General features: G+C 47.3%; 1 protein-coding gene and 1 long non-coding RNA gene across 3 annotated transcripts; one reads left to right on the top strand and one right to left on the bottom strand.

The window, feature by feature from the left end:
• The first annotated feature begins 4,663 nt into the window (after positions 1–4,663).
• On the top strand, positions 4,664–10,863 carry FANCG (FA complementation group G). 2 transcript variants are annotated; one of them, XM_028146149.2, is made up of 15 exons: positions 4,664–4,971; positions 5,072–5,183; positions 5,389–5,479; positions 5,915–6,046; positions 6,284–6,492; positions 7,150–7,285; positions 7,431–7,561; positions 7,662–7,808; positions 7,934–8,085; positions 8,604–8,670; positions 8,921–9,210; positions 9,364–9,410; positions 9,604–9,759; positions 10,197–10,320; positions 10,477–10,863. In XM_028146149.2, the coding sequence occupies exons 2-15, from the start codon at positions 5,088–5,090 to the stop codon at positions 10,580–10,582; spliced, it is 1,884 nt and encodes a 627-aa protein (XP_028001950.2). In that variant the 5' UTR covers positions 4,664–4,971; positions 5,072–5,087; the 3' UTR covers positions 10,583–10,863. The 2 variants fall into 2 exon arrangements, with proteins under 2 accessions (XP_028001950.2, XP_008140163.2); XM_008141941.3 differs by having other exon boundaries at positions 4,664–5,183.
• Positions 5,958–10,572, bottom strand: LOC129151565 (uncharacterized). The gene is made up of 3 exons (XR_008558219.1): positions 10,493–10,572; positions 9,302–9,392; positions 5,958–6,217 (listed from the first exon to the last, which is right to left on the bottom strand). It is a non-coding gene; the product is annotated as an uncharacterized LOC129151565 (long non-coding RNA).
• Positions 10,864–11,703: the final 840 nt, after the last annotated feature.

Raw genomic sequence — 11,703 nt, 5'->3', positions numbered from 1 at the left:
CTGAGTAGTGCTGTCTCTCTCCTGTGTGCTTCATCCCAGAACACACTGCCCTTCACTTCTGTGGAGTCCTTCCTACTTTCCCAGCCAGTGTTGCCTTTTATTAGACCTACTTGCCCAGCTGAAAGCATTCTACTTTGTCCCGTTGATTATTCCTAACTTGATGCCAAAACTGTTTGAATCTAATGCTCCTCATACTTATCTCTTGTGTCCTCCATCCACCTCACTACTCCTGTAACATGTGGAAATGCTGACATGAAATCCTTGTGGAAATGTCCATCAAAAGAGTGAGGAACAGCCTCTGAGGAGAAGGGTCAGGACTGGGGTTTGAGGTTTGAGAGTACTCAGGACAGGATGAGATAAGACCACTGAAAGAAGACTGGATGTTAAAATTGTGGGATAACATCTACCTTTACCTCACAAGGTAAGAAGAGAAACTGAGTAGCAGTGTTTGTGCAGTAAAGGCATTCACTGCTGTGGTAGCTAAAGGAAGAGTCCTAATGATTAATGGCCAACAGTCCTTGGTGCTATAAAGGTCAAATAGGAAGATGATGAAAAGTGTGTACTGTTTTACGTAATTAGAGGATAGGACATTAGATCCTGGCAGGGATAGATTTAATAACGCCAGGGGAGAAGGTAGGCCCCAACTAGCCTATAAAATGAATTAGAAAAAGTCCCCTCAATCTGGTGGACACAACTCCCAGGCATCATTTAGTGAGCAGACCAATGCCTTTGTGAAAAGAAACAAAGACCTTTTCTCCATCTCAAGACCCAGGGGAAGGATTTTAGGTACATCCCCGCCTCCTGCTTTTTCTTTGTAGGGAGCCCCCTTCCCTGGAGCCTAAAGATAATCTGGTCTGCCAACCACTGTTTCCATTTCTCCCGAAATATCTACAAGATTCTTTTAGAGAAAGACCTGTTAGCACATCGATTTATACTATTAAAAATTTGTATCCCTGCCTTTTACTTGACATCAAAGAGCCCATTCCACACTAATTCATTGTTTATTTTAAAAAAGAGCTTTACAGAGGTACAATTTACCATAACATTTACCCATTTAAAGTGTACAATTTAATGATTTTTAGTATATTCACAGAGTTATATAGCCATCACTATAGTCAGTCTTAGAACACTTCACCAACCCACAAAGAAACTAGATACTTTTTCCTATTACCCTCCATGCCTCCCCACTGTACCACCAGCCCTAGGCGACCACTATTATGGACATTTCATAAAAATGTATGGCCTTTTGTGACTAGCTTCTTCCATTCAGCATAATGTTTTCAAGATGCATCCATATAGTACCAATTTTCTCTCTTAAAATTCAGGTAAAATTCACATAACAAAATTAACCATTTAAAAGTACACAGGCTGGCCCTAGTCGGTTTGGCTCAGTGGATAGAGCGTCAGCCTGCGGACTGAAGGGTCCTGGGTTTGATTCAGTCAAGGACATAGGCCCGGTTTGGGGGCTCCATCCCCAGTAGGGAACATGCAGGAAGCAGCCAATCAATGATTCTCATCATTTATGTTTCTATCCCTCTTCCTTCCTCTCTGAAATCAATAAAAATATATTGAAAAAAATAAAAGTGTACAATTCAGATCTTCCCTTAGGGAAAGGCAGGGGGTCTTATTGTAGTATGCAGTTAATGAGCAGAACAAGGACAATGAGCCAGGTACAGAAAGTCACCTAGATGGAAAGCCCCAGGTGCCTAACAGGACCTCCCCTAAAATCATCCTTAAAACCCTGAGGATGGAGGACCCAGTGCACTCTCTCCCCCCTACCCCCGCCCCAGGCAGGTTACCTGCTTCCACTCTCCCCAGCTCCAAGGGCCCTTCCTTTACCTCCATAACTCATTTCCTCAGCCCATTTCTTCTAGGAATTACTTTTTCTACCTCTAATTTACCCAATAAATGTTCCCTTGAAAACAAAAGTGTACAATTCATTGGCCCTTAGTGCATTTACAATGTCTTACCATCCCTACTATTTCTAGAACATTTCCATCACCCCCAAAAGAAATCACTTATTCATTAGTAATCACTTGTAATCCTCTTTGCCCCCAGCCTCTGAGAACCACTAATGTGTTTTCTGTTTCTGTGGATTTGCCTATTCTGGATATTTCATATAAATTGATTCATATGTGGTCTTTACCATCTGGTTTCTTTCACTCAAGGTTCATCTATGTTGCAGCATGAATCAGTACTTTGTTTTTTTATGGTCAATTCTATTGTATGGATATAGCACATTTTGTTTATTCATCTACTGATGGACATTTGGGTTGTTTGCACCTTTTATTATTTACATTATCTATGTGTGTATATACATACATACATATATTACTGATTTCAGAGAAGAGAGAGAGAAAAACATCAATGATGAGAGAGAATTATTGATCACTGCCTCCCACATGCCCCACACTGGGGACTGAGCCCACCACCTGGGCATGTACCCTGACGGGGAATTGACCTCCTGGTTCAGAGGTGAGCCACGCAGGCCGAGCAGATCCTTTGTTTTTTAATTGGCTTTTCTTTTTATCATTGAGTTATAAGCATTGCTTATATATTCTAGATATAAGTCCTTTATCACATATATGATTTGAAAATATTCTATCCATTCTGTGGGTCATCTTTTCATTTTCTTTTTTTTAAAATATATTTTATTGGTTTTTTACAGAGAGGAAGGGAGAGGGAGGGATAGTTAGAAACATCAATCAGCTGCCTCCTGCACACCCCCTACTGGGGATGTGCCTACAACCAAGGTACATGCCCTTGACTGGAATTGAACCTGGGACCCTTCAGTTCACAGGCCGATGCTCTATCTACTGAGCCAAACTGGTCAGGGCTCTTTTCAGTTTTTTGACAGTGTCCTTTGAAGCACAAAATTTTTAAGTTTTGTTTGTTCATTTGTCTGAAAGAGACTGGCAGCCTTACTATTTAGTTATACTGCTAATTAACCTATTTATATAGCACATAAAATAAAATTTTAAATTTTTGATGAAGTTCATTTCATTCTATTTTTTCTTTTGCCACGTTGTTCTCTTCATATCATATGTAAGAAACTTATCAAGTGCTACAATTAAGTTTTAGAAAATTTTCATCACTTCCACAAATTCCCTGCCTTTGTTTACAATCAATCCCCAATCCCACCCTTTTTGTCTTTATAATTTATCTTTTCTGGACATTTCATATTAATGGAATGCAATCAATGTGTGGTCTTTTGGTTTGGCTTCTTTGACTTAGAATAAGGTTGTGAGATTCATCCCTGTTGGTGCATTATCACTTTTTGCCCCTAGTTATTGCTGAGTCATATATTCCATTGCATAGCTATGATCTGATGGACATTTGGATTATTTCCAGTTTTTAAAAGCTATTGTGAATATGTTTTTAAAAACTGCTGTGAGCGCCCTGGCTGAGGACTGAAGGGTCGGGTCGCAGCATGTACCTTGGTTGAAGGTTCCATCCTGTGCGGGAGGCAACAATCATGTCTCTCTCACATCGATGTTTCTCTCTGTGTCTCTCTTCCTCCCTTCCACTCTCTAAAAATCAATGGGAAAAAAATATATCCTCAGTGAGTATTAAGAACAACAAAATAAACTGCTGTGAGCATTTGCATACAAGTCTGTTTTCATTTCTCTTAGGAGGATTTTGTTAATGTAAAAACATTCAAACCTGTAAAGAATTTTTGTGAGTTTATTTGAGCCAAACTGTCAACAATTGCCAGGAAGCAGAATCTCAATGGATTGGGATAATGCTCTGGAGAATGGTGGTTTTTCACCTTGTTTTACACTGAGTAGCCAGATTATTATGATCTCTGAACACATAATAATCTGACCACTCAGTGTATATCCTATATAATAAAAGGCTAATATGCACATTGTCCCCTCAACCAGGAGTTTGACCAACAGACAGGCTGACCAACCGCCCATGTCCCCTCCCCCTGGCCAGGCTGGCCTGACCCCACCCATGCACCAATTCATGCACCGGGCCTCTAATATATATAAATATACACAGAGTGGCCAGATTATTATGATCTCTGGACGCATAATAATAATAATCTGGCCACTCAGTGTATATTTTGATTGATTTCAGAGAGGGAGGGAGGGAGGAGAGAGAGAGAGAAAGAGATCAATGATGTGAGAGAATCATTGATCAGTTGCCTCCTGCACGCCCCACACTGGGGATGGAGCCCACAACCCAGGCATGTGTCCTTGACCAGAATCAGACCATGACCGATCGTAGCTCAACCACTGAGCCACGCTGGCCAGGCTGTGGTTGAATCTTCTTGATTGTGTCTTTGTAACATAAGAGTTTTTAATTTTAATGAAGTCCAACCTCCCATTTATGTGTGGTAATGGTCACAGTTGGTTTTTGTTTGTTGCATACAGATATCCAAGTCTCCTGGCTCCATTTGCTGAAAGGATTTGGGCAAGTACTATACCTGTGAGCAGCAGTGCAGGCTGTGCAAACACAGGGCCAGGGCGCGCTGCCAGCAGTCAGACTGCAGGCGGTTGAGCCGACTGTGATGAGAGTGTTGATGCTCCATGGTGAACAGAAAAAGGATGGCCCGATTACCCAGGGCCTTGGTCTCCCGCCGGTTCCTTTTGGAGACACTTTCTTCCGGGCCCAACTTTTCTAGCTTCTCTCGGCGGTACTACAATTCCCAGAATGCACCGCACGGCCTGCCCTCCGCAGAGGGCGGGGAAACCAGCAGACCTGGAAGTGTGGCTGCGAGGGAAGCGCTCCCGCGTGCTGTTTTCAATATCGATTTCTTAAGGCCTCGGCGCGAGAGTCCAGCTGGTGGAACGGCGAGCGGTAGAACTCCTCTCTGAGACACGCCTCCGGCCTCCGGCCCGCCTCTGCCTTCCTCACTGGCCTGTCCGGAATCGTTTCTTTTTCGAGTTTCCCGCGGGGGAGTATGCCTCGGAGACGACCAACCGCAGCTGAGAGTCTTGCCGGCGCGGCCAACTAGAGGCGAGGGTGAGAGCCCGGCGGGGCCGCGAGGAGAGCGCGCACGGCCCCTCCCCCTAGGGTGGCGGCTGCGGTGGGGACAGGCTTACCCTTTCGCAGCCCTCTCCAGGTCTCCGGGCCCAGCCATGTCCCATCAGACCCCTCTGGGCTCCTCAGTGCCACAAGCCAACTGCCTGGACCTGTGGAGGGAAAAGAACGACCAGCTAGTTCGACAGGCCAAGGTAACGTGGTTGCTTGGATCTCGCTTTGCAGCCCCAAAATACCAGAAAGAGGGTTTGCTGTGGACTTAACCCAGGCACTAGGGAGGGGGCTGAGCTTGACTTCCTCCTAAAGCCAGAAATGACTGGAGAATGACATCCCTTGCCACTGCTGCAGGGGTAGAGGAAATGGCTTATTCTTAGTGACTCTACACCCCATGTTTGGCAGGTGGCTCAGGACTTGGGTCTGTCACCCAGGAGACAGCGGTTGGCTCAAGATGCGCTGGAAGGGCTCAGAGGACTCCTCCACAGTCTGCAGGGTAAGCGGGGTCCTCTCCAGGATGGTCAGTTCAAACACCGCCCCCACCCCCACCCCCCAACACACACACACACACTCCTGCCCCTCCACAGCCAAAACCTCTTCACCATTTCTGAGATTGAGAGGATTATTCAGGATGGGGGGGGGGGGGGCTGTTTATGGCACACACAGGGAGTGCATCTTCTTTGTACAAGTGAATCTACTGGCTACACACACACACACACACACACACACACACACACACAGAACAGCATTTGAAGATGTGGTTCCCAGAATGGTCTAATCTGGAGAACTTTTTGCCCTTTCCAAACTCTGTCCGAAGAGTTTTTTCTTTTTTAAAGGGTGCGTTCTTTATTGAGGCCATTTGGTTGAGGTGGGGTGTTTAGGGACTCTTTTATGGGGGAACAGCCTGTGAGACCAGCATTTGTTGCTCTAGGACTCCCTGCAGCTGTTCTTGTTCTCCCCTTGGAATTGACGGTGATCTGCAACTTCATTACCCTGAGGGCAAGCCTGGCCCAGGGTTTCACTGAGGACCAGGCACAGGATATCCAAAGGGGCCTAGAGAGAGGTGAGGGCCTCAGAATGTCTCCCATGCCCCTGCCAGCCTCAGTCTGGGTTTAAGTCCTTGCAAGGGGGATGGGAGGAGCAACATAATCTGCCACCTCCATGAAGAGAGATGCGCTTCTCTGATCCTCCATGTGCTCCTCAGACCAGATACACCTTTGTGGTCTTTGGGCTACTGTAAAAAAGAAAAGCCAGAGATGAGGTCCTATCTCAGCTGTGTGTGTGTGTGTGTACTCTATAGTGCTGGAGACCCAGAAACAGGTGGGGCCCAGGCTAGAATCTGGGCTCGGGCTCAGGGGCCTGTGGAACTCCGTCCTCCATGCTTCCTCCCTTCTGCCGGAGCTGCTCCCTGCCCTGCACCACCTGGCTGGCCTGCAGGCTGCCCTTTGGCTGAGCACTGACCATCTTGGGGACCTGACCTTGCTGCTGCAGACCCTGAATGGCAGCCAGGTAATTTGGGAAGTGACCTGGATCTAAGGGACTTTTCCCTCCTCCCAGCTGTAGTAGGATCATTTTGTGCTGGAAAGGCTGCTGGGTTCTCTCAAGGAATCTTAGGTGACCTTGCTCTGGTTGGTCGCTCATTGGAGGGGTTCTCTAGGGAGCATTTTAAAAGTAGCTTATGTCCTGCAAGTTAGCTCAGTTGGTTGGAGCAGCATCCTGATGCACCAAGGTTGTGGGTTTATTCCTCGGTCAGGGCACATGCAAGAGTCAGCCAATAAATGCATAAATGGGCGGGAAAACAAATCGATGCTTCTCTCTCTTTCCCTTCCTCTCTTTCTAAAAAAGTCAATTAAAAACACACTTAATCTTGGGTGGTGGTAGGGTTCTCTTGTCCTTGCAGAAGTCACTTCCCAGTCTGTCTTTTCAGCAATAACTCAAACATGGTCCTTGCCCTATGTCCTCACGGGCTTATCCTGAGTGAGGAGGTTCACTAGAATAGATGATCATTGGTTTTTCTTCCTCCCTTTATCCTTTCCCCACAGCTATCTCTTAGAATTAGGGGAACAGGACTCAGAAGGACCCTTGAATTCAAGGTCCAGCCAGGGTAGACTGAAACAGAAAAAGAAATAGTTACAGACTTGGATCCTCTTTGTCCTTCTCTCCCAGAATGGGTCCTCTGAGGACCTGCTGCTCCATCTAAAAACTTGGAGCCCCCCAGCTAAGGAATCAGATGACCCACTGACCCTGCAGGATGCCCAAGGCTTGAGGGATGTCCTTCTGACAGCATTTGCCTATCGCCAAGGTCAGCAGTCTGACTCATTCCTTCCTCCCCATTCCCCATCTTAAGGGGTCTCTAGCCTCATGACTTTCCTATCATGTTCTGTGTATAAATCTGTTTAACTCATGTCTTATGGGCCTCTCTAAGCTCACACCCTGATTGCTCTCAGGCCTCCAGGAGCTGATCGTAGGAAACCTGCCCAGGGCACTGAGCAGCCTGCATGAAGCAGCCTCAGGTCTATGCCCACGGCCTGTGTTGGTCCAGGTGTACACAGCGCTGGGGACTTGTCTCCGAAAGATGGTAAAGAAAGTGCTAGGGTGGGTTGGGGAAACCATGGGTGTTATGGACAGCTTTTTTCTTTGTGAGGGTGGCTGAGGCTTGAGTCTTCTCACCCCTCTAGGGCAATCCACAGAGAGCTCTGCTATACTTGGTTGCAGCCGTGAAAGGGGGATTAATCTGTGGTCCCCCGCTTCTGGAGGCCTCTAGGCTGTATCAGCAACTGGGGAACACAGCAGCAGAGCTGGAGAGTCTGGAGCTTCTGGTTGAGGTAAGGTACTATTCCAGTTGAGGATATGGGGCTTGCTGAGGTGCTTGTGTGAGGCATTTAGTAAAGTGGAAGGAAGCATGGCTCTAAAAGATTATAGATATACTTTCTTATTTTGTCTCTCTTAGGCCTTGAGTGTCACTCCTAGCTCTGAAGTCCCCCATTTTCTTATTGAGGTAGAGCTGCTACTCCCAGAACCTGACCCAGCCTCACCCCTTCACTGTGGCACACTGAGCCAGGTCAAACACCTGCTAGCCCGCCGATGCCTACAGACGGGAAGGTGAGGTCCTGCCTTGCTCACACGAGCTCCTCTCTCTACTTCTGATACCTCTGTTTCTGTTCTTGTGAGTGAGAGGGATGGATGAATCAGTGGCAGGACCTAGGTCCCCACTCCTCAACATCATGCCTTGCCACTGGACCTGAACTCTTCTCCCAGACACTAATCTGTATATTATTATTTTATTTTTTAAAATTTGTACAGGTTTATCTTTTTAAAATTCTTTATTGTTGAAAGTTTTACATATGTCTCCTTTTTCCCCCATTGACCTCTCCCTGCCCATTCCTGTCCCCCAGTATATGCCCCCACCCCTCTATTGTCTGTGTACTAACCTATATCTTTAAAACTCTGAAGTCTCCTCCCAAATCCATTCTGTAAGTAGGGTATATCCATACTTAGCCAAGGTTGGAGCCACAAGACCACCCACTCCCCAGGACCCTTGAGCATCCTTCCCTTAGCTAGGAGTCCTTGGAGGTCCCTGCAAGGATCTAATGTAAGGCTCATGGGCTATGACTCCTCAGGACAGAGGATGCTGTAGAGCATTACTTGGACCTACTGGCCCTGTTGTTGGATGGCTGGGAGCCAAAGGTGGGTATATCTTCAAGGTTCTCTACAGTTGGGGTGGGGAAAGAGTTGGAGTCTCCTTTAGAATAGAGCAGGATCGCTGTTTTCTGTTTTTTCCTCTGCTATTCTGTCTGACCAGTCTAGGGAGTAGAGGGAGCAGATCAGTAAGGCTTCCCAGAACAGGGGGTCCAGGGCAGCAAGCAATGGGTGGTTTCCATGTGCTACCAGAGGTTGGGGGTGGTGGTGGCTCACTGCATCTTTCTCTCCACCCCAGTTTTCTCCACTCCCCTGCCCTCGAGGGCTGTGTATGCCTGAGATATTCTTGGAGGCAGCAGCAGCACTGATCCAGGCAGGCCAAGCTCAGGATGCTTTAACCATATGTGAGGAGCTGCTGAGCCGTACATCATCTCTGCTTCCAAAAATGCCCTGGCTGTGGAAAAATGCCAGAACAGGAACCAAGGAGTCACCACACTGCCCACCCTGGGTCTCTGCCACCTACTTGCTTCAGGGACAAGCCTGGGTGCAACTAGGAGACCCAAAACAAGCAATTAGTGAATTTAGCCGGTGAGCCCAGGAAGCCAACCAGGGGGCCCTTGAGGAAGTGTGGAGGGATAATTTTCTCATTGGGACCTGAATTGGTGAGCTCCATTTTTACCTGTTCACCCCAGAGTTTCTGAGCTTGACTCCTCTTTACCCCTGTTCTTTGTCCCGCTTCAGGTGCCTTGAGCTGCTCTTCCGGTGCATACCTAAGGATAAAGAACAAGGTGATCTAGACTCAATTTTCCTCCTCCCTCCTGGAAGTGGTGGTAGTGGATATCAGTTCCCTCTACTCGTGTCCCAGCCCAACAGGAGATTTAAGAGACAGAGACTCTGGACACAAGAAGATATAGAGGGGGCTTGGGGTTTAGTTAGTAACTTTGTGGCTGGTAACACACTTCTTGACTTGGGGATCCCCAGGACCCGCTACCAACTGTGAACAAGGGTGTATGTCAGATGTGGCACTACAACAGCTTCGGGCAGCTGCCCTGATTAGTCGTGGACTAGAATGGGTGGCCAGTGGCCAGGATACCAAAGCACTACAGGACTTCCTCCTCAGTGTGCAGGTGTGTCCAGGTATGTATATTTGCATGACATCAGCTATGCATAGATGCACAAGGATGTAAAGGCTCATGAGGGAGGTACTGAGTGATGTTCCTAGATAGGAGGGGTGAATGGGATTGTGCTGTATATAACTAGGGATATACACAGACGTACACAAGACATACAAGTGTGTATGAAGGCCTCTAAGAGTTCCCCACTCTTCCCAATGTCCTCTGACACAAAGACAGTGATGGTGTTGGGAGTGTGTTGGGCAGGAGCAGAATTAGTTGAGCCCTTTATCCTGGGCAGGCAGTGCTTAGGGGTAGGAATGATTGGGAATAATCTCCTGGTTTGGTATGTGACTGTAGGCAGGATAGTTCCCTGCTTTATGCCTCAGTTTTGCCTTTTATAAAATGATGCCTAAGACTGGGTCAAGTTCTAAGATTCTGTGTTCTGGGGTGGGACCACAGGTAATGGAGATGCTTCATTTCACCTGCTTCAGACTCTAAGGAGACTGGATCGGAGGGATGAGGCCACTGCTCTTTGGCGGAAGCTGGAGGCCCAAACTAAGTTGCCACAGGAGAACGCTACATGGTGAGGTTGAGGCCCGCTGGCTTGGGTCTGGGAGCAGTTGGTGTCCTGGAATCCTTGGGCCTATTGGGGTGTGTGGTGGTGAATGAAAGGGAGGGAGTGGCTGCCCAACCTTCTGCCTACCCTTTACTCTTAGACCTCACCCTTCTTGCTCTCCAGGTCTCTCCCCCTGTACCTTGAAACCTGTTTGAGCTGGATTCGTCCTCCTGGCCATGAAACCCTTCTTGAAGATTTTCGGACATCTCTGCTGGAGCCTTGTAACTAGTAACTGCCAAGTTTAGAAGAATCTGAGCTGGGGCCCTAGAGGGCCATTTTTCTGTGGGGAGGGCTTTCTTCTTTACCCTCCTTGGGGAATGTGTTTGGAGCTGACCATTCCCATATATGTCCAGCTTTTGAAAGGTTGGTGATATTCCTGAAAAAATTTTTGGCCTAGTTATTGCCATCTGGTTCCAGAGATACCCCTCCCCCCAACAAGGCATTGACTTTGCTCAAAGCACCTTTTTCCCTGTTTCTCCTTTTCTTGTGTTGAGTAAAACCTCATATCTATTTCTTGTCTGCCTATTACATATACTACATACACAGCTGTCTGATTCATTTGAGTGCTGGTTGTTTAAGGTGCCATCTCCCAACATCATCTACCTTATGACTTGAGGTCTGGGGTAGAAGAAAGGGCTAGAGGAATCCTTACTCAGAAAGCAGACTTTAGCCCTTTCTATTGCCTAAAACAGTGATGGCGAACCTATGACACGTGTGTCAGCACTGACACGCGTAGCCATTTCTGATGACACGCGGCCGCTGAGGCAGCCGCATGCCGAGGATGAAACATTTGCTGCTCCTGAGGATGAAACATTTGCGAAATAATGTTTTTTCTCAAAGTGACACACTACCCAAGTTATGCTCAGTTTTTTGGCGAAGTTTGACACACCAAGCTCAAAAGGTTGCCCATCACTGGCCTAAAAGTAAAGGTCCAAGCCCCAAGATCCTGTGTGAGTTGACAGAATGAGTGGAGGTGGGTCTGCAAGGTGGTCTAGGCCAGTGGTCGGCAAACTGCGGCTCTCGAGCCACATGTGGTTTGCCGATCTGTTGACTAATGAGTTGGCCGACCACTGCGTAAAGCATTACCCTTACTCAGAACTTTTGACATCAGGTTAAAGACATTAGTACATTATTAAAATGTTTTTTAAGTGTTTTTCCCTAAGGCAGTGGTCAGCAAACTCATTAGTCAACAGAGCGGCAAACGGCGCCTTGCAAGCCGCATGTGGCTCGAGAGCCGCAGTTTGCTGACCAGTGGTCTAGGCAGGCCTTCCATGACAAGGGCAGGTATTTGATTCTTAGAGGGGAGAGACAAGCAAACCTGAGTCTCTCAGATTGACTTCCCATCCCTTC

This window comes from Eptesicus fuscus, chromosome 15, assembly GCF_027574615.1.
Source record: "Eptesicus fuscus isolate TK198812 chromosome 15, DD_ASM_mEF_20220401, whole genome shotgun sequence".
Lineage (NCBI taxonomy): Eukaryota > Metazoa > Chordata > Mammalia > Chiroptera > Vespertilionidae > Eptesicus > Eptesicus fuscus.
This window is presented reverse-complemented; position numbering and strand designations above follow the sequence as displayed.